This window comes from Anabas testudineus, chromosome 9 (genome assembly GCF_900324465.2).
Source record: "Anabas testudineus chromosome 9, fAnaTes1.2, whole genome shotgun sequence".
Taxonomy (NCBI): Eukaryota; Metazoa; Chordata; class Actinopteri; order Anabantiformes; family Anabantidae; genus Anabas; species Anabas testudineus.
The window spans coordinates 18337255-18359433 of NC_046618.1; the positions used below are offsets into that span (position 1 = coordinate 18337255).

Genomic DNA, 22179 nt, shown 5'->3' on the forward strand with positions numbered 1-22179 from the left:
AACTGTTTTGGAAAACTCCAACAGTACTCCAACAGGACCAAAACCTCATGACAGAGGAATGGTTTCTACTTTGATTAGACTTAGTTTTTTAAAGATAAAATAATGTGTGAAGAGGGGCTAATGTTTTTAATGGGTAGATTACTTGGTCTTTGGACAGAGATTAGCTGTTTTCTTTATATTCCACTAATACCAGATCCAATAAAGATAATTTTGACAATAGTATCTGCTTTGCAACATCTCTCCTCTGACTCGGATAATCCCCCACTGTTCACTACAGTACGATGCTCACTCTGACTTACGTCACCACTCGGAAATGATCATGTTGATTTAAAGTTCCCTTTTTTGCAATTCTATGACTAATTTATGTTGGAAACTCGGAAACTGTAATAACAGTAATTACTTTAACATTAAAGAGCAGTCTCGTTCAGTTGGTTAGAAAAGAAGATTTTATTACAGCAGCAGCAGTCATATATGATATAAACATCCAAGCATATAAATTAATTCAGAACAAACAGATTCAAAGAAGGAAGAGATTCAAATGATTCATGAGTAATTAGTAGTGAGTGCTCATTTCATCATATTGAAGATTTCATTGTTTTTTTGAGCCAAATAAGTTGTTTTTCTGAAAGAAAAGCATAAACTCCAGGAAATTTCCTCATGCCACACCTCCGTCCATAAGAAGTGACTCCAACTAGAGCTCCGTTGCACAACAGTGGGCCTCCTGAATCCCCCTGCAGAGAGATGAAATATTTATTTCTATGGAGTTTGGGTACTGAGATGAGGTTAGGCACTGTAGCCTGTGAATTCAACAGGCTTTTTTCAGCATTCTTACCTGACAAGTATCTGCACTGTCTTTGCCATCTGAGCCAGCACATATCATGCCACTGGTGATAACAGGATTAAGGTCATAATGTTTGGGAGAGTTGCATTTCCTTCTGTCAACCACAGTCACATTGACAGACATCAGGACATCTGACATTTTTTGAACAATGTTGTTTGTTGTCCCCCATCCAGCCACGACACAGATGGTCCCAGCTTCTGGATCTTTAACACTGTTACCCAACTTGAGCCATCCCACTGTTTTGGTTTGCTTCACTGGTTTGTCAAGCTGCCAAAAAGGGACATTACTTATTATCAAACATGAATAAATTTTATCTGGTATCATCATGATAATACAATTTCCATCCATAGAATCTGAGCAGTGTCAGTGTTGAGGGTTTTGGAGGTTAGAGATTGAATACCCACCACTGTTCTTTATTTTGTATTAGTTGTATAAAAAAAACATTTCCACATACATGTACTAGAGGCATACTGTAGCTAATTCAGCCTTAATGAAAAATTCAAGTCAATATACATCAGATCAAATCAATGCAGGTGGGGAACATGGGGACAATGTGTGGTCTGTTTGTTGTGTTGGTGAGGATTTTAACTGCTGGAAGAAGGTGAATTAAATATGTAGGAAACCAAAGTCAAGCAGTTCAGAGAAGCAACTTAGTTGCCCAACGTTGCGTCTCCAATCACATGATTTGGATCAATTTGCAAATTTAGTTAGTTTTGAAATTTGCATGGTATCTGTTTTTCCTGCTTGAACAAATTAAAGCAAATGTAAATCTCAAACAAATTGCTGCAAACATTTTTCTCAATTTCTTGACTCACTTTCTGTTACAGATTCATCTTAGCAGGTATTCACCACAGGTTCCTATAATGTTATCTTACCTTGAGCAACATGAGATCATTGATCTTATCTTCTTTATCAAAGCAGGGATGAGGAAACTGTTTCTTAACCTTTTGGACCTGCCTGGAATTCTTTTCATTTTTCTCATTCGTGATGGAGTGCAGCCCCAACAAAACGGTCTTAATCCTGAAAGAGCAAAAACACAGCAATGTTAGATCACAGTTCACATCACACCACAACATTTATAACACTAACATTAATAATAATGCTTCTATTTCATGAGATACAAACGCCAGATGGGATGAGACTTTCTTGTAGACTTAAGTGCATGGTAAGTTGTAGAAGAGGAATGTTTCATGATGCATACTGGTAGCCCTGTCAGCATTGCACTGCAGTAGTCAACATAATATATATCCAATGCCTGCACAATGACTTGGGTTGCATATTCAGAAAGCCAGGGTGTGATGTTGATAAGAGCAGGTCTGCATGCCCTTAAGACAGGAGATGTCCTGTTGGTAATCAACAAGCCTCAGTTTCTGTATAGTGGCCACTCTTGAAGGTTGACATCAAGGTGAATAATTTTGTTAAGAAGTCAGACAGTTGAATGAAAGGTGCTCATTCAAGGGTCTTGGCCAGAAATGGAAGAAGAGAGACAGGGCTGTAATTCTCCAAGGGTGGGGTCAAGAGTAGGTTTCTATAGCAGTAGGTTAATCTGACATTAAAGGTTAATGTGCCAGCAGTACTAAACGTAATGATCAACAGTTCACATGACGAATACAAGGTCAGTATATGTGTTTTACTGAGACTACGTCATCTAACTTGTAAGATTAAATTGCAACATAAAACAAATGTTTCTTGTTCTTACTCTTTACAGTGGGCAGCAGTCAGCACCCATGATGGACTGATCAGTATCCCTCCACAGACTGGTGAGTTTGTTCTGTTCTTCAGCAGAGCCATGTAAGGCATCGAGTGGGGCGTCACTTCTTTTCCATGAATAATCTCAGAACCATCACCTGAGACAAAAAATATTCAGATAATTCATTTAACAAAAAAGCCAGATGATTGGCCAAACACAGCACTGTTACATAGAAAGTAGCCTTACTTTGTGTTTTGCATATTTGCATGAATGAATGGACAAAATGTCACATAATAAATGAGTGCAATACACTGTATATAGTAGAGGTATTACTCACTTGTTCTGACAATGAGGAGGACAGTGCAGGAGATCAAAGCAGTGAAACCCGTTGGGCAGAACATTTCTTCTTGTTTCTCTCTTTGATGTGAGGGTGAAACACACTGAAACCCACCTTGTTGCACACTCTTGTCTTTATATGTTCCACTCAAAGGATGTGGTCTGAATTTGCAAATGCATGAGTCAGCAAAATGGACGCAAGCATCGTCTAACAATTAATGTGTATGAACTTGACATGGAGGTCTGTGGTAACCACGGTTGTCAACTACCAGTCATCATTGCCACAGGCTGTATGGTGGAGGCTTTTTATATGTGAATCAGCTCACACATATGAGCTGTGAGATATGTCGGTAAGGGTGGGACGACTATGGAACAGCAAACGTCAGATGCAATTTTTGAGTCTTTTTAAGAACCTCATGTTATGAATCAGAAAAAAAGAAAGACTTCTGGAGAAAAGTGAAGTGAATGTGAAGCCTGACCGGTGAAGGTGAAAGATCATGACATGGAAATTAAATATTAGAGGACAAGCATGTATATATATATGTGTGTATAGAGTTTTTCCAATCCCTGTAATAGTGGACAGAATGAATAAATAGTCTGCAGATAACATTGTGTGAAACAGCTGACTGATAAAGATAAACAACGTGTTTCTAAGAGTTAAAGGTATTAATGGAGAGTTAAGGGTCTTTTCTTTTTCCCCTGTGTACTTTGTGACTTTAAACATGGTAATCAATTACTAAAAAGTAACTAGGAAAGCTAAAAAGAAAAAAAAAAAGAAAGAACACATCAGGGTTGTGATTTATGCACATGTCATATCTGATCTGAAAAGTAAACACATGTTATCATGAAAATCATGGTGGCCTAAAGGCAGAAAATATTTACCTGATAAATGTTCCAGCAGCCTGTAATTTGCATTTAGTGCATCATTGAATGTGCAGTGCTTCTTACATGTGAGTTCCCCACTAAATTACACCAGCAGAGATATTGTCATGACTCATTTGTCATTTTCATAATTTTGTGACTTACTGCATGCCTTACCTCTCCTTTGCTCTGTCTTTGGTGTCAGTCGGCTAATCACCCCCACATCCATCCCTCCCTGCTTAAACTGTACACACACTCTGCCAATCATTCTGTGCAAGACTGTCTTGCAAACATGAAGCTTCACTTTTCTTAAGCTTTTCATCGGCCTTGTTCGAATGGATTCTCATGGACATTTTGTTCATCTGCCCTTCCACCTGGTGACTCAATGCCTTGTTTCTGACACTGTATGCCTAGGTATCTAAAATGACCTGCTCTTCCTAACTTCAGCTAATGCTAAAGCCTATTTGACCATTCGTTGACTGTGTGCTGTTTTACAAGCTCCCACACAATCTCTGGTGTCTCGGTTTTATACCCCCTTGTTCCCTTTCTGAGCAGACCTGTGTGGCCTGTATGCAGCTCGATAGTGAAGCTGTAACATCGCCACTCTCCGTGCTGGAGACTGGGGTACGAATCCCGGCCATGCCCTGCCTCCAATAGGGTCCCTTAGGCAAGACCCCTGCAGACATTTCTTAACAAAGCTCTGTTGTATTATTGTTTTTATGCTGTTGTTCTATGGGGTGATGGCTAACTAATAAAAGTCATTATTCTAATAATTGGCATGTTAATCCCAATTCTAGCCACAAAATCTAGAAAAAGAAATTACATTGTGGTGCATCTTACTGCGAGAATTGGTTTTTTACTTGTTGGAAAGATGACTTTGCAAAGTGGTTAGTTGAGAGAAGGGGAACAGGAAATGAACAAGCTTGACACAGTTACATTACTAAGAAAGAGAGTCGCATGTATGTGGACAGAAGTTTCTCACAGTTCTCACAAAACATTCACCGTCCATGTTGATTAATGCTGAAGATTGAGATGAAGGACCCAGATGAGAAAGCACTGGTCTTCTCCAGCAGAGAAAATGTGAGTATATTAATAAACAATACTTTGGGAAAGTGTGACTACGAGTTTAAAATATAGTTTCATGTTTAGTGAAAACCAAAGACATGAATGAGTCAGCTTAAAATGACGACATAGGAGCAATGGTTTAACTGTCACACTGGTGGTCGTGAAGCTTCTCAGTCACACTGATGCTTTTTAATATTACTCAGCACACAACGTCTGATTGATTAGCAACATGCTAAATTAAGCTAAATTAACATGGAAACTAACTCATACTGCAAAACATTAGCACCTCCAAAACCCCCACCCCCATCGTCTCATTCCACATTCATTAAGTATCAGCTTTTAGTGTTAGTTTCACTCAAAATGAGACTTAATATTGTTTCAATGAGTCCTTTTGTGTATAATACATGTAGTGTACTGACTTCTCTCAGTAACTGCTGTTTCCAGGAAAGTGCTCTGACCACAGACAGGTGTGAGAGCAGACACCTCATATTCCACTTCTGTTCAACATCCCACAACTAAAGACACAAAGAGACAAAGACGCCACAAACTGTCATGGTGCTGATTCACCAAGCGTTCCACTTCCTCTTACACATGCCCACTTACCACAGTTTGCTTGATTCAGTTTCTACAGTCTATGTGCTCTAATTTTATATCAAGCTGAAGGCGTTTACCTGGATCTCCCCTTGTTTCGTTCCAATGTAAAGAGCTCTGTCGTCTCTGCTGCAGCACAGAGAGGAGATGGACTGTTGTTCTGTTTGGGGACTCGGATCCAAATGTTCCATCAGACTATGAGTGAGAGAAGACATGGGACAAAAGAGAGACTGTTACAGAGCTATTCTGTGCCTGACAACCTAAGGAGTCACCGGGGGCGTGTGAGGGTAAGACAAACAGATAACAGGAACTTCTGACTTATTCTTTAAAGCGTATAAGCAATGAATGCAGGTCCTCCAAAACACACCACACACCATCAAATGTTTTTGAAAATTTTATGTAAGTTCTTTAAATTGAAAAACAAACTAAATGTTAAACAAACATTCTGTGCATGAGTCTTCTCCACAGTGCCACAAACCCATTTCTAGGAAATAATGCAGAAGACTTTGAAGATTATGTTTTTGACCTTCAAGTAGTCAGTTTCTTTTAGCATTAGTTTAGTTTGTGCATTACGATGTCCCACTTGAAGGATATGCTTGGAAATATTATATTTTTTATATTTTTGTGTTTGTCAATTAATGATAATGACCTACTTTATTTGTCCCTTTAGGGAAATTTAATAAAAATAGTCTCCAAATCATTATGAAATGTTTCTCAGTGAAACCTATGGACATACAGAACACTAGACCATATAATATAATGCTGTACTTGTTAATATGTTGATTCAATATAATGTGATGTTGCACACAAACATGATCCTGCTGCCATAACTATCCACAAGGCCCAATGAGTATTAATCTGTGGTTGATAATAGTCCCCATTAAATAGAATGTAATGTACTGTACCAAGAACATGGAGCAAACACAGACACAAAATAAAGAACCTACTACACCACATGTCTCTTACAGTAGTCGTCCAACAGTGTCGGTGCTGCCAACTTCATCACTAACTTTCCCTGCAGATTTAGAGCGGTGTGATAAAAACATGGTCACAGTGTCCTGGATCTTTGTTTTGCTGTTGTAATCCACATTAAAGACAGTTACAATAAACACTAATTTATTCACATTTACTCTTTCTGCAATAATGTCCAAACACAGAAAACCTGAGTTAAACTGATTTCCTATGTTGTTTATCACACTAATGTGGAAGCTGAAACCTAAGCGGCACAGAGGAAATACAGTGAGGTGTGTGAGGGTTTTAGAATAAAAAACTGTCCTCTGAAGACATGGTTTTTGTCAAACTTTCATATCACACAATGTTCAAATGTACTATTATATCAATATATAAATATATATGTATTCAAGAGTTAACCTGCAAATGTGTCTCTCTGCAACATGGTCTGTACAGCTGTGATGCAAAGCTGCTGGCTTAGGTGTTGCTAAGTGTGGTTGAAGCAACATTTGCAGGCTGCACGGTGCACAATGTCCCATCACATAAACATTAACCTGCACTCAGTGTCTTTATACAGTACAGATGTGACAACAAACAGAAATTGATCAAATATGTACTGCATTGAAAAAAATACACGTTATTTTGTTCCCATATAAACTGTTTTTCACGTCATATCAAAGCTGAGTTATGTGTGACTCCCTGGTTTTACTGATTTGTTGTGGATAGTTTTTGTGTGATTATGAGATCAGTATCACAGGATCAGATCATCTCTGTTCCTCTGTGACGTGACCTGATGTTAAAATTGTAGCTTCAAGGTTTCTGCAGGGCTCCCTCTGCTGATTCAAGGTGTCTGTATGGAGAGTCCAGGGTCCATTCTCTGACAGACTGTCTAACTCAAAGCTTGACTCACACTGACACTCGCTGGTTAGAGATGTACTCTACATGTTAAAATATTGGAAATGTGAATTCCAGGGAGTTTAGTAGATGTCCATGCTGTCACAGTAGCCAGTGAAGTTATTAAAGACAATAAATAATAAATATTTTAAGTATTTTAAAATATTGTAGTATTTTAAATATTAAATATTTTGACTTATGTCTTATATCAAAAAAATGCTACCACAAGTTAAAAACTTTAAAAAATTTTATTTTAAATTTGGAGCTACAATGAGGGTCAAGAAGCCAGGAGCCAGAAGCTATGAGAATATATTTAGCAACAGATATATACAGTACAACCATCAAAAAGAAAGCTAATGGAGAAGCAGTTTTATTTCAGTGGGGGCAGCCATAATAATATAAAACCCCCAAATATACATCTAATTAGGATAAAATGAAGTCATCACAAAAATCCAAAGATACAGGGTAAAATGAGTAATTAGCAGTGAGCGCTCATTTTACCATTTTAAAGATTTCATTGTACTTTTGATCCAAATAAGTTGTTTTGCTGAAAGAAAAGCATAAACTCCAGGAAAATTGATATCACCACAGCCCCGTCCAAAAGAAGTGACTCCAACTAGTGCTCCCTTGCACAACAGTGGGCCTCCTGAATCCCCCTGCATAGAGAAGAAATATTTTTTTTTTTTATTTAGTTTGGGTACAGAGGTGAAGGTGAGCAGACAGTGAATTCAAAGCATTCTTACCTGACAAGAATCTGCTCTGTTTTTACCATCTGAGCCAGCACATATCATGTCACTGGTTATAAGATGATTGTAACGTTTAGGAGAGTTGCATTTCTTCCTGTCAACCACAGTCACTTTGACAGACATCAGGACATCTGACATTTGTTCATCACTGTTGTTTATTGTCCCCCATCCAGCCACGACACAGACGGTCCCAGCTTTTGGATCTTTAACACTTTTACCCAAATTGAGCAATCCCACTGTTTTGGTTTGCTTCGCTGGTTTGTCAAGCTGCAAAAGAAACAACAAAACATTATGGATTAATGGATGAACATGACTAAATTCTTTATACATCGTTATTTATTTAACTTTCATCCATCAATCATCTGTAAAAACATGAGGGTTTTGGAGGTTGCGTAGGTTTAAATCTCTGTTTATGTTGTATAGGCTGCTATAACATATTATACTCAAAGCTATGTGAAAATGGACTCTTCTAGCAATCACAACAATATGGAGAGATTGATCAAAAAGCATAACATCCCCACTTTTAGATTAAAGCAAAAAAATGAAAAGCTCACAAATGTTTTACTTACGTCTTTTGAATTGATTTGCAAAATTGCATGTGTACAGTATCTACAGTTTTTCCTGCCTAAACAAATGTAAGAAGCAACTTCTGATCTCAAACAAATTGCTCCAAATATTTTTCAACACTTTTCTATTTCAGATTCATCTTAGCAGGTGTTCACTACAGGTTCCTATAATGTTATCTTACCTTTAGCAACATGAGATCATTGCTCTTTTTTTTGGCATCAAAGTAGGGATGAGGAAACTGTTTCTCAACATTTCGGACCTGCCTGGAATTCTTTTCATTTTTCTCTTTCTTGATGGAGTGCACCCCCAACAAGACTGTCTTAATGCTGAAAAGGAAAAAACACAGCAGTGTAAGATTACAGTTCACATACATTAAAGATCAGTGTACCAACAGCACCTGAACTGGTTTATATAGTCACATGCCAGAGATTCTCAGACTTATTCTTCATCTATTTTTTTAAAGTATGTAAAGCAAACTGCTGCCCAAAGTGCAGATACAAATATTACAAAGATCAAGAGCACATCCTGTCTCAGGCCCTGTGAGTCCTGTGGTTTCTTGAAGTGACTTTGACTTCAAAACACCAATAAGGCCATTTAAAAGTCAATGTGCAAAGTCTCAGCTACATGTGTTACATGTTTTTGACCTTGATTAGTGTTAATAAGAACAAATTATTTACACTGACAAAAGTCTGTCTCTTGGATATTATGTTTATAGGCATCTAATGTTCATTTGTGAAGAAACTCAACTGTATAGCTTTTTCCGTTAACATAATCAGGAAATATCAAAAGGTAATGTATCATGAAAGTTGATAATAAACTTATCAGAAATTATGATCACTGAGAATGTATTTTGTGTGTTTTTGCCAAAATATCTAAACTAAAACATATGTTTCTTGTTCTTACTCTTTACAGTGGGCAGCAGTCAGCACCCATGATGGACTGATCAGTGTCCCTCCACAGACTGGTTTGTCTGTTCTGTTCTTCAGCAGAGCCATGAAAGGCATCGAGTGGGGCTTCACTTCTTTCCCACCAATAATCTCAGAACCATCACCTGAGGCTTTTAACAAAGAAGCCAGGTGATTAAATGAGATCAGTAACATTACTTTGTGTTCTACGTGTTTACCCAAATAAATGGTCACATAATAAATTAGTGCAATATATAGAATATTACTCACTTGTCTGGACCACGAGGAGGACAGTGCAGGAAATAAGTGCAGTGAAACCGGTTGGGCAGAACATTTCGTTTTCGTTTCTCTCTTTGAAGTGAGGGTGAAACACACTGAAACCCACCTTGTTGCACACTCTTCTCTTTATATGTTTTACTCAAAGGATGTGGTCTGAATGTGCAAATGTGTGAGTCAGCAAAATGGACACAAGCATCATATAAAAATGTATGTGTATGAACTTCACATGGAAGTTTGTGGTAAACAGTTACCACCTGTCACATACCAGTCATCAATGAGAATTATTGAGCCTGTCCCAAAAGAATCCATGCAAGACCAAGTCATTACATGACCTCCACTGTGTTTCACAGATAACATTGTATGTTTTAAACATTAGCTTTTTCATCACTTTGGTAAAGGTTCATCTTATTAGTCCATAAAACCTTTTCCCAGAATTATAAGACTCATGTTTGTATTTTTTGGCAGATTCCAGCCTCACCTTCCTATTCTTCTTGCTAATGATTGGTTTGCATCTTCTGGTGTTGTCTGTACTTTTGTTCATAAAGTCTTCTGTGCATAGCAGATAATGATACTTCACAATGTCTCTGACCTCAACTGCTGTTGTCTTGCTTAGTCTACCTGTTCGACTTAGTATCACTTAGTACACCAGTGGTTTATTTCTTCTTCAGTAATCATTGTACTGGCTGTGACCAATGTTTGCGCAATGGCTCTGGTTTTATTTCAGCTTCACAAATGCTTGTTTTTTGCTCTCTGGTTTTCATGTTGGTAAACCTCAATAAACTATTAATGCAGTCTGAACAACCAAAACCCTAATCTAAAACTGAGCATAGACATTCAGTGCTATTGTTTGAATATCAATGTAACAGGACACGTGGACAACAATACACCAACACTTTTGCTCACATGGAAAATGGGTGGGTTCAAACTTTAGCTGCTAGCTTGTAAGTTGTTTGTTGGATTCTGATGTAAACATAGAAAACAGATGAAAATAAAAACTGTAATCTTTTGTCTCATATTCATCTTTTGATGTCAAACCTAAATGTTTTCATTCTACAGCAAAAATAAAGGAATTGGTCTCACGGTTCCAATTCTTGTGGATGGGAGTTTAGCAACTACATTTAGATGCAATACGACCACAGATACTTGCAACACTGTGTGACTGGTCTCATAATCTGTCTACATGTGCATCTCAGTACAGATTGTACGGCGGGTGGATATGAAATCACATGAAGTTCTGACTGAAAAATATCATCAATATAACATAGAGTAGAATGTGTATTTTCTGTTGCACTATGCAGCAGGTTATACTGTAAAAAATGATCCATCTTGTTGTTTCTATTTTATGATTTCTACCTTAATGATTTATTCGTGAGAAGTTGCACATCCAGCTACTCTAGCTAATTATCTGCATCTTGATGTAAAGTGTTGTGGTGTTCTGAAGTCTGAGGGGACAAATACCAAACCTCAAACAATGTATGACCACGTCTCCACTTCATGTTGGTGTACATGTTACTCATACAATAGAATACAAACATCATAACAAATACACTGTTTACCATAAGTGTTCACCACAGACATGTTTGCACAAAGTGTGCTTTCAAGTCTAGTCTGGTCACATACTTGCAAGGGAAACACATAGTATTATACAGGTCTCTGCCAGGAAAACTTCACTCTGTATTTCATATAAACTTTAATGTAAGAACTGTCACACTGTATCATCCAGTTAAGTTACTTCAGGCTAACTCAGCATTGTGTGTAAAGTGACACACATAATGAACAAATATTGTATAAAATTAGCCTGATAATGAAGGAGCAGCACAAGACCTAATAAACCTCATGCTCATAGGCTAGAATTATGCACCCAGATTTGCAACATGTAAAAACATTTATATACTGTATATCAGGAGGATATCTCAGGAGGTGAGCATAAAATAAGAAAATAAATATATGAAACAAAACATTGACATTGTTTTACCTCACCTCGGCATAGATTTCCTAAAACAGCTCTCAGTCATTTTAAACCATTGCTGCAAATATTGTTCATCTGTCTCTATGACGTTTTGCACTGATTCACTGTCACTGAAGATAAAACAATAAATTAAACAATTGATAAATGAAGGTTAAATGTGTGAAGAACAACTTTATACAGTAGGTCAGTGATAGTCGGGGGTGGAAAATGAAAATGTAAATATGACATAAATTGTGATCACTGTCAGTCCCTATCCCTCTTACAGAGGAGGGTTTCGTTGTACTGTTTGATGGCCACTGGCAGAAAGGATCTCCTGTGGTGCTCTGTGGAGAACTCCCTTGTTTAACTGATGTTGACACGACATACATATGACACTTAGCTCATCAAAGGCCCCAAAACATTCGAGGGATTTTTTATTGCTTAATAATGTTAATAGTCACAATGAACACAAAGGCACTTAGTTTTTATTTAGGAAGCATATTTTAACGTAAAACCTTCAGTCATGTTGTGTTTTTAGGTCATTCTCATCGAGCTCTGCATGTGGCATTAAACGCTAATAATACTCACATTGTTTTCTGCTGGGGCAGACCAGCGCTTACTCATCTGGGACCTTTAATCTTCAGCGTTAATCAACGTGAACCACAAATGTTGTTGCTATCTGGTCAGAACTATGAACAACTTCTGTCCAAATACGTGTTATCTTTAATAACAATAATGCCCACACACAAAAAAGCTGAGTTAAACTAATCTACTATGTTGTTTATCACACTAATGTGGAAGCTAAAACCTACGTGGCACAGAGGAAATACAGTGAAGTGTGTGAGTATTTTGGAACAAGGGTTGTCCTCTGATGACATGGCTACTGTCAAACTTTCATATCACATGATGTTAAAATGTGCTATTGTATCAATAAATATAAATATATATGTATTCAAGAGTTGACCTACAAATGTGTCTCTTAGCAACATTGTCTGTACAGCTGTGATGCAAAGCTGCTGGCTTAGGTGTTACCCACAGAGTTGTTCAGTGAGGTCGAAGCAACATTTGCAGGCTGCATGGTTCACAATGTCCTGGCACGAAAACATGAACCTGCACTCTGTGTCTTTATACAGTACAGATGTGACAACAAACAAAAATTGATTAAATATGTTCTGCATTAAAAAAAAAAACAATTTTTTCCCATATAAACATTTTTTTTCAAAAATCACGTCATATCAAAGCTGAGTTATGTGTGACTCCCTGGTTTTACTGATTTGTTGTCGATGTTTTGGGTGTGACTGTGAGATCAGTATCACAGGGTCAGATCAACTTCATTTCTCTGTGATGTGACGTGTTGTTAAAATTGTAGCTTTAAGGTTTCAACTCTTTTGTATTTCAGATTCATCTTAGCAGGTATTCACTACAGGTTCCTATAATGTTATCTTACCTTTAGCAGCATGAGATCATTGATATGTTTTTTTTCATCATAGGAGGGATGAGGAAACTGTTTCTCAACATTTCGGACCTGCCTGGAATTCTTTTCATTTTTCTCTTTCTTGATGGAGTGCACCCCCAACAAGACCGTCTTAATGCTGAAAGAGAAAAAACACAGCAGTGTTAGATTACAGTTCACATATGGTCAGTGTACCAACAGCACCTGAACTGGTTCAGTCACATGCCAGTGGATCTCACGCCTTTTCCTCATCTAGTTTTTTAATGTATGTAAAGTAAACTGCTGCCCAAAGTGCAGATACAAATATTATAAAGATCAACACACATCCTGTCTCAGGCCCTGTGAGTCCTGTGGTTTCTTGAAGTGACTTTGACTTCAAAACACCAATAAGGCCATTTATAAGTTAATATGCAAAGTCTCAGCTACATGTCTTAAATGCTTTTGAGCCTGATTTAGTTGGTGAGTACAAAATTGTTACACTCACAAAAGACTGCATAGTCAATTCTGTCTCCCAGATATTATGTTTATATGCAACTAAAGTTCATTTGTGAAGAAACACAACTGGATTGTGTTTTCTGTTAACATAACCAGGAAATATCAAAAGGTAATGTATCATGAAAGTTGATATTAAATATATTAGGAAACATGATTGTATGTATTTTGTATGTTTTTGCCAAAACATCTAAACTTGCATAACATATGTATCTTGTTATTACTCTTTACAGTGGGCAACAGTGTCATTAGTCCAATTATTGGCATGTTAATCACAATTTTAGCCTCAAAATCTAGAAAAATAAATTACATTGTGGATCTTTCTGTGAGAATTGGTTTGAATAGTTGGAAAGATGACTTTGCACAGTTGTTAGTTAAGAGAGAGGAACAGGAAATGAACAAGCTTGACACAGTTACATTACTAAGAATGAGAGTAACATATATGTGGACAGAGGTTTCTCACAGTTCTGACCAGATCACAACAACATTCAACGTCCATGTTGATTAACGCTGAATTTTAAAGGTCCCAGATGAGAAAGCACTGGTCTGCTCCAGCAGAGACAATGTGAGTATATTAATAAACAATACTTTGGGAAAGTGTGACTACGAGTTAAACTTATAGTGGCATGTTTAGTGGAAACCGAGGACATGAATGACGATAGATAGAACAATGCCTGCAGCAATGGTTTAACTGTCACACTGGTGGTCATGAAGCTTCTCAGTCACACTGATGCTTTTTAATATTACTCAGCACACAACGTCAGATTGATTAGCGACATGCTAAATTAACATGGAAACTAACTCATACTGCTAAACATTAACACCCCCAAAACCCTCACCCCTATTATCTCATTCCACATTCATTAAGTATCAGCTTTTAGTGTTAGTTTCACTCAAAATGAGACTTAATATTGTTTCAATGAGTCCTTTTGTGTATAATACATGTAGTGTACTGACTTCTCTCAGTAACTGCTGTTTCCAGGAAAGTGCTCTGACCACAGACAGGTGTGAGAGCAGACACCTCATATTCCACTTCTGTTCAACATCCCACAACTAAAGACACAAAGAGACAAAGACGCCACAAACTGTCATGGTGCTGATTCACCAAGCGTTCCACTTCCTCTTACACATGCCCACTTACCACACTTTTCTTGATTCAGTTTCTACGGTTTATGTGTTCTAGTTTTATATCAAGCTGAAGGCGTTTACCTGGATCTCCCCTTGTTTCGTTCCAATGTAAAGAGCTCTGTCGTCTCTGCTCCAGCACAGAGAGGAGATGGACTGTTGTTCTGTTTGGGGACTCTGATCCAAATGTCCCATCAGACTATGAGTGAGAGAAGACATGGGACAAAAGAGAGACTGTTACAGAGCTATTCTGTGCCTGACAACCTAAGGAGTCAACGGGGGCGTGTGAAGGTAAGACAAACAGATAACAGGAACTTCTGACTTATTCTTTAAAGCGTATAGGCCATGAATGCAGGTCCTCCAAAACACACCACACACCATCAGATGATTTTGGCAATTTTATTTAAATTCTTTAAATTGACAAACTAAATGTTAAACAAACTTCCTGTGCATGAGTCTTCTCCACAGTGCCACAAACCCATTTCTAGGAAATAATGCAGAAGACTTTGAAGATTATGTTTTGAACCTTCAAGTAGTCAAGTTTCTTTTAGCATTAGTTTAGTTTGTGCATTATGATGTCCCACTTAAAGGATATGCTTGGAAATCTAATATTTTTTTTATATTTTTCTTTCAAATAATGATAATGACCTACTTTATTTATCCCTTTGGGGAAATTTGATAAAATTCCAAATCATTATGAAATGTTTCTCAGTGCAACCTATGGACATACAGAACACTAGACCATACAATATAATGCTGTACTTGTTAATATGTTGATTCATTATAATAAAGATGTTGCACACAAACATGATCCTGCTGCCATAACTATCCACAAGGCCCAATGTGTATTAATCTGTGGTTGATAATAGTCCCCATTAAATAGAATGTAATGTACTGTACCAAGAACATGGAGCAAACACAGACACAAAATAGAGAACCTACTACACCACATGTCTCTTACAGTAGTCGTCCAGCAGTGTCGGTGCTGCCAACTTCATCACTAACTTTCCCTGCAGATTTAGAGCGGTGTGATAAAAACATGGTCACAGTGTCCTGGATCTTTGTTTTGCTGTTGTTATCCACATTAAAGACAGTTACAATAAACACTAATTTATTCACATTTACTCTTTCTGCAATAATGTCCACACACAGAAAAGCTGAGTTAAACTGATTTCCTATGTTGTTTATCAAACTAATGTGGAAGCTGAAACATAAGTGACACCGTGGAAATGTGCAAATAAACAGTTTTTCAAAAATCACGTCATATCAAAGCTGAGTTATGTGTGACTCCCTGGTTTTACTGATTTGTTGTGGATAGTTTTTGTGTGACTATAAGATCAGTATCACAGGATCAGATCATCTCTGTTCCTCTGTGACGTGACGTGATGTTAAAATTGTAGCTTCAAGGTTTCTCTGCAGGACTCCCTCTGCTGGTTCAAGGTGTCTGTGTGGAGAGTCCAGGTCCAGTCTCCGACAGACTGTCTAACTCAAAGCTTGACTCACACTGACACTTGGTGGTTAGAGATGTTCTCTACATGTTAAAATATTGCAAATGTGAACTCTAGGGAGTGTTCAGTGGATGTTCATGCTGTCACAGTAGCCAGTGAAATTATTAAATACAATAAATAATTTAGGACATCTATTTTTTGACTTATTTTTGCCCAATCCAATGTGTGTTTTCTGGTACTTTGTGCTTTCTCTTAATACAATACATCTATTTTTTTCGTCTGGCAAAGAAGAAAGTTTCTAAGTTACTGTACAGTGTTCACTGTCAGTACCTCCTTCAGTCTTAGAATAAAAGCACTTAACAGTATAAACCGCTGCAGCATTTTGCATGTTTCCTGTTTGAGATGAGGTGTGTGAATTTGTCTTCTGTGGTTTGGTTTGAGTGAGTGCATGATAAACTTATTTGTTTGTGATTCAGAGCTTCCCGTTCTCTGTGATCATATTACTGCAATTGTCTCATTTGAATCATTTGTGCATCATCTACAGCTAACTAAGGAGGTGGAAGAAAGAAAACACATAAAAGTTTCGAAGGTTTCAGTTGATGATCAGACGTGACCAAAAAAAATTTTTGATAAACATCACAAATTGTGATAGCATTTTAATTTGAAATTTGGAGCTACAACGAGAAGCCAGAAGCTATGAGAATATATTTAGCAACAGAGATATGCAGTACAACCATCAAAAAGAAAACTAACGGAGAAGCGTTTTTTTATTCCAGCAGGGGAAGCCATAATAACATAAACCCCCAAATACACATCTAATTGGGATAAAATGAATTCAGCACAAGAATCCAAAAATTCAGGGTAAAATGAATAATTAGCAGTGAGCGCTCATTTCACCATGTTTAAGATTTCATTGTATTTTTGATCCAAATAAGTTGTTTTGCTGAAAGAAAAGCATAAACTCCAGGATATTTAATATCACCACAGTCCTGTCCAAAAGAAGTGACTCCAACTAGAGCTCCGTTGCACAACAGTGGGCCTCCTGAATCCCCCTGCAGAGAGAAGAGATACTTATTTCTATTTAGTTTGGGTACAGAGATGAAGGTGGGCAGACAGTGAATTCAAAGCATTCTTACCTCACAAGTATCTGCTATGTTTTTACCATCTGAGCCAGCACATATCATGTCACGGGTGATAGTGTGGTCATAATGTTCAGGAGAGTTGCATTTCTCCCTGTCAACTACAGTCACATTGACAGACATCAGGACATCTGACAATTGTTTATTCTTGCTGTTTGTTCTCCCCCATCCAGCCACGACACAGATGGTCCCAGCTTTTGGATCTTGAATAGTCTTATCTAACTTAAGCAATCGCACTGTTTTGGTTTTCTTCGCTGGTTTGTCAAGCTGTCAAAAAAGGAACATTACTTATTATCAAACTAAATAAATTTTATCTGGTAATACAATTTTTATCCACAGAATTTGAGCAGTGTCAGTGTTGAGGGTTTTGGAGATTAAATACCCACCACTGTTCTTTATTTTGTATTTTTGGTTTTTTGTTGTATAGGATACTGTGGTATACCGTCCTCACAGTAGCATACTGCTACTTGAAAGATAAGATAAGATAAGATATTCTTTATTGATCCCACATTGGGGAAATTCAATTGCTACAGCAGGTCAGTGCAAAAAGAACAACAGTGATGTGCAAAAAGAATGAGAGGGTGTGCAAAAATACAAAACTAATAAACATTTTATGAGAATCTACAACTATATACACTATTACGACTTAACATATATAATATGTTATACGTAATAATAAAATAAATAAAGTAAAAAACAATACAGTCAGGTGGGCTATGGATGCATGATAACCGGTTTTGTACACGTATATTTAAACTGTGGCATTGTACAGTCTAACAGCTGTTGGAATGAATGACCTGCGGAACCGCTCCTTCCTACATGGAGGGTGTAACAGTCTGCAACTGAAGGAGCTGCTCAGTGCCTCCACTGTCCGATGTAGTGGGTGAGAGGTGTTGTCCATGATGGATGTTAGCTTGGCCAACATCCTCCTTTCACTCACTTCCTCCACAGAGTCCAGTGGACAGCCCAGGACAGAACTGGCCCTCCTGACCAGCTTGTTGAGCCTCTTTCTGTCCCGGTCTGTGCTGCCTGCTCCCCAGCAGACCACGGCGTAGTGGATAGCAGAGGCTACCACAGAGTCATAAAATGTCCTTAAGAGAGGCCTGCACACTCCAAAGGACCTCAGTCTCCTCAGAAGGTGGAGGCGACTTTGGCCCTTCTTGTACAGGGCATCGGTGTTGTGAGTCCAGTCCAATTTCTTGTTGAGGTGAACACCCAGGTACTTAAAACTGTCTACTACCTCAATGTCCAGACCCTGGATGCTCACCGGTGTGTGTTGTGGTGTTCTCCTCATGAAGTCAATCACCATCTCCTTTGTCTTACTGGTGTTCAAGCACAAGTGGTTGCGCTCACACCAGTCCACAAAGTCCACAATGACTGACCTGTACTCCATTTTTTGCGGCCTCTATCCAACTATCTTCAGACTGAGGAAGCTACTTGGATGAGTAGCGAAACGTTTCAACTAATTAAAGGAAGTCCAGTTGCCATGACTCAACTTCCAGATAACTTCACCTGGACGATTGAGAATCTTCACCGACATATTACGTGTACTAGAGGCATACTGTAGCTAAGTCAGCTTTAATGAAAAATTCAAGTCAATATACAACTGTACAAATCAATGCAGGTGGGGAACATGGGGACAACATATGGTCTCCAGGTGGGTTTTGGAGCTTGACCAGGTTTAAATCTTTTAAATCTGCCTTTATGTTGTATAGTCTACTGTATCATACTGCACCCAGAGCTATTTGAAAATTTTGTCACCTTCACCAATTGTACTACCTTTGTATTTTCTTTCATCTGGACTCTACTAACATCACAACAATACAAATAGATTTATAAAGAAACATAACATCCCCACTAACAAAGCTGATATGTTTATGAATGAATATTCATAGGTCACACTGCCCAGAATCTGCTGCAGAGTCGCAAAACAAAACCACAAGTAGATTTTAAAATATACAAAATTTCTCTTTTAGATTACAACCAAAACATGAAAACTTCATATATTTTTTACTTAGATATTAACAGTCAGTTAATGCCTCCTTTCTTTTTAACGCCACTGTGCAGTTTGCAGTTTTTTTCTGCCTAAACAAATGTAAGAAGCAAATTCTGATCTTAAACAAATTGCTCCAAATATTTTTAAACACTTTCATCTTAGCAGGTATTCACTACAGGTTTGTATAATGTTATCTTACCTTTAACAACATGAGATCATTGATATCCTTTTTTTCATCATAGTAGGGATGAGGAAACTGTTTCTTAACCTTTCGGACCTGCCTGGATTTCTTTTCATTTTTCTCGTTCTTGAAGGAGTGCACCCCCAGCAAGACCGTCTTCATGCTGAAAAAGCAAAAACACAGCAGTGTTATATTAAAATTCACATACACTAAGGGTCAGTGTACCAACAGCACCTGAACTGGCTTATAAAGATCAAGAGCACATCCTGTCTTAGGCCCTGTGCTTTTTGAAGTGGCTTTAACCTCAAAACACCAATAAGGCCATTTAAAAGTCAATGTGCAAAGTCACAGCTACATGTCTTACATACTTTTGACCCTGATTAAGTTAATGAGGACTGCGTAGTTAATCCTGACTCTTAGATATTACGTTTATATGCATCTAAAGTTCATTAGTGAACCCAACTGTATTGTGTTTTCTGTTAACATAACCAAGAAATATCAAAAGGGAATGTATCATGAAAGTTGATAATAAACTTATCAGAAATTATGATCAGTGAGAATGTATTTTGTGTGTTTTTGCCAAAATATCTAAACTTGCAAAAGATATATATCTTGTTCTTACTCTTCACAGTGGGCAGCAGTCAGTACCCATGACTGACTGATCAGTGTCCCTCCACAGATATAGTTGTCGTTCTCCAGCAGAGCCATGAAAGGCATCGAGTGGGGCTTCACTTCTTTCCCACCAATAATCCCAGAACCATCACCTGAGGCAAAAATATTCCAATGTTTCATTTAACAAAGAAGCCAGGTGATAAAATGAGATCAGTAACATTACTTTATTACATGAATAAATGGTCACATAATAAATTAGTCCAATATTTAGAATATTACTCACTTGTCTGCACAATGAGGAGGACCGTGCAGGGAATAAGTGCAGTAAAACCCGTTAGGCAGAACATTTCGTTTTCGTTTCCCTGTTTGATGAGAGGGTGAAACACACTGAAACCCACCTCGTTGCACACTCTTCTCTTTATATGTTCTACTAGGAGGATGTGGTCTGAATGTGCAAAAACGTGAGTCAGTAAAATGGACAAAAGCATCATATAAAAATGTATCTGGATGAACTTCACATGGAAGTCTGTGGTAAACAGTTACCACTTGTCACTTACCAGTCATCAATGAGAATTATTGAGCCTGTCACAGAAGAATCCATGTGAGCCCAAGTCATAACATGACCAAAATTGTATGTTTAGGATCATAAACAGACTCTATGTTTCTTTAAACTTTAGCATTTTCATCACTTTTTTAAAGGTTTATCTTTGTCTTATTAGATTGATTTGTATCTTCTGGACTTGTCTATACCTTTGTTCATGAAGTCTCCTGTTAAAAGCAGATTGTGATACCTCAGGTTCCTGACATCAACTGCTGGACATAGTCCTTAGTGTCATTCAGTACACCAGTGGTTTCTTTCTTCTTCAGGACTTTCCAAATCATTGTACTGGCTGTGGCCAACGTTTGTGCAATGTCTCTGGTTTTATCTCAGTTACACAATTGCTTGTTTTTCACCAATAGACGGCTCTTTGGTTTTTATGTTTCTTCTTCAGTAATCATTGTACTGGCTGTGACCAATGTTTGCGCAATGGCTCTGGTTTTATTTCAGCTTCACAAATGCTTGTTTTTTGCTCTCTGGTTTTCATGTTGGTAACTCCTCAATAACCTATTAGTGCAGACTGTTTAAACAAAACCCAAATCTAAAACTGAGCATAGACATTCAGTGCTATTGTTTGTATTGTAACAGGACACTTCTGTACAACAATACTCCAATACATTTGCTTAAATGAAAAATGGGTGGATTCAAACTTAAGCTGCTGCTTCTAATGTGTTTGTTGGATTCTGAAGTAAACACATAGAAATAAAAGCTGAAATCTTTTGTCTAATATTTTTTACGGCAAACATTTCCATTAATGTGTACTCAGTACATTCTAAGTACAATATTGGATCTGCAGTGATTGTCATTGCTAAGACGGCCAGAAATCTGGGGGTCATCATTGATGACAAACTGAGCTTCACGGAACGCATCACCACAGTCTCTAGGTCGTGTAGATATGCCCTCCACAACATCAGAAAGATCAAACCCTACCTGTCGGAGAACACGACCCAACTCATTGTACAGGCGTTGATCATATCTCATCTCGACTACTGCAATGCACTGCTGATGGGGTTACCGGCATCCACGACCAAACCCCTGCAAGATGATCCAAAATGCAGCAGCACGCCTAATTTTCAATCAACCAATAAGGTCTCATGTCACACCGCTCTTCAGATCTTTGCATTGGCTTCCTGTAACTGCAAAGATTTAGAAGTCTAAAGCTCTGTCTCTTGCCTACAGAGTGATCAACTCTACAGCTCCAACTTACCTCAACTCAATCATTCAGGTCTACATCCCCTCCCGTCCACTGCGCCCGTCCAGTGAACGGCATCTGGTGGTACCAGCATCACACAGTAGACACCAAGGAAAACTCTTCAGCTCAGTGATCCCACGATGGTGGAATGCGCTGCCAAACTCTGCACGCTCAGCCACCTCACTTGCAATATTTAAAAAAGTGCTGAAAACAGAACTCTTTTGCATCTTGCTTTGCACAAAAAAACGTTTCTGTACTTGCATTTTATG

The 22179-nt window shown here is 38.0% G+C and overlaps 3 protein-coding genes across 5 annotated transcripts; all 3 read right to left on the reverse strand.

Moving 5' to 3' along the window:
• Positions 1-435: 435 nt before the first annotated feature.
• On the reverse strand, positions 436-15064 carry LOC113150574 (granzyme A-like). 2 transcript variants are annotated; one of them, XM_026343138.1, is made up of 7 exons: positions 14829-15064; positions 13122-13266; positions 2869-5579; positions 2541-2688; positions 1717-1861; positions 833-1108; positions 436-731 (listed from the first exon to the last, which is right to left on the reverse strand). In XM_026343138.1, the coding sequence occupies exons 3-7, from the start codon at positions 2930-2932 to the stop codon at positions 576-578; spliced, it is 789 nt and encodes a 262-aa protein (XP_026198923.1). In that variant the 5' UTR covers positions 2933-5579; positions 13122-13266; positions 14829-15064; the 3' UTR covers positions 436-575. The 2 variants fall into 2 exon arrangements, with proteins under 2 accessions (XP_026198923.1, XP_026198924.1); XM_026343139.1 differs by lacking the exons at positions 13122-13266; positions 14829-15064 and having other exon boundaries at positions 2869-3029; positions 5465-5573.
• Positions 7474-11703, reverse strand: LOC113150573 (granzyme A-like). 2 transcript variants are annotated; one of them, XM_026343137.1, is made up of 5 exons: positions 9718-11703; positions 9446-9593; positions 8724-8868; positions 7973-8242; positions 7474-7885 (listed from the first exon to the last, which is right to left on the reverse strand). In XM_026343137.1, the coding sequence occupies exons 1-5, from the start codon at positions 9779-9781 to the stop codon at positions 7727-7729; spliced, it is 786 nt and encodes a 261-aa protein (XP_026198922.1). In that variant the 5' UTR covers positions 9782-11703; the 3' UTR covers positions 7474-7726. The 2 variants fall into 2 exon arrangements, with proteins under 2 accessions (XP_026198922.1, XP_026198920.1); XM_026343135.1 differs by having other exon boundaries at positions 9446-9599; positions 9718-11701.
• Positions 15065-16841: 1777 nt separating the features above from the next.
• On the reverse strand, positions 16842-20502 carry LOC113150581 (granzyme A-like). The gene is made up of 5 exons (XM_026343147.1): positions 20404-20502; positions 20131-20272; positions 19527-19671; positions 17329-17598; positions 16842-17244 (listed from the first exon to the last, which is right to left on the reverse strand). The coding sequence occupies exons 1-5, from the start codon at positions 20465-20467 to the stop codon at positions 17095-17097; spliced, it is 771 nt and encodes a 256-aa protein (XP_026198932.1). The 5' UTR covers positions 20468-20502; the 3' UTR covers positions 16842-17094.
• Between the last annotated feature and the right edge of the window lie 1677 nt (positions 20503-22179).

What these genes read in the sequence shown, in the direction of transcription:
- LOC113150574 (XM_026343138.1), bottom strand. Translation starts at nt 2,932, where the DNA reads ATGTTCTGCCCAACGGGTTTCACTGCTTTGATCTCCTGCACTGTCCTC. An exon ending in CCTCCTCATTGTCAGAACAA is followed by an intron (nt 2,689 to 2,868) that starts GTGAGTAATACC and finishes TTTTTGTCTCAG; the next exon opens with GTGATGGTTCTGAGATTATT. An exon ending in ACTGCTGCCCACTGTAAAGA is followed by an intron (nt 1,862 to 2,540) that starts GTAAGAACAAGA and finishes TTGCTCTTTCAG; the next exon opens with GATTAAGACCGTTTTGTTGG.
- LOC113150573 (XM_026343135.1), bottom strand. Translation starts at nt 9,781, where the DNA reads ATGTTCTGCCCAACCGGTTTCACTGCACTTATTTCCTGCACTGTCCTC. An exon ending in CCTCCTCGTGGTCCAGACAA is followed by an intron (nt 9,600 to 9,717) that starts GTGAGTAATATT and finishes CTTTGTTAAAAG; the next exon opens with CCTCAGGTGATGGTTCTGAG. An exon ending in ACAGAGCAGATTCTTGTCAG is followed by an intron (nt 7,886 to 7,972) that starts GTAAGAATGCTT and finishes TTCTCTATGCAG; the next exon opens with GGGGATTCAGGAGGCCCACT.
- LOC113150581 (XM_026343147.1), bottom strand. Translation starts at nt 20,467, where the DNA reads ATGTTCTGCCTAACGGGTTTTACTGCACTTATTCCCTGCACGGTCCTC. An exon ending in ACTGCTGCCCACTGTGAAGA is followed by an intron (nt 19,672 to 20,130) that starts GTAAGAACAAGA and finishes TTGCTTTTTCAG; the next exon opens with CATGAAGACGGTCTTGCTGG. An exon ending in ACATAGCAGATACTTGTGAG is followed by an intron (nt 17,245 to 17,328) that starts GTAAGAATGCTT and finishes TTCTCTCTGCAG; the next exon opens with GGGGATTCAGGAGGCCCACT.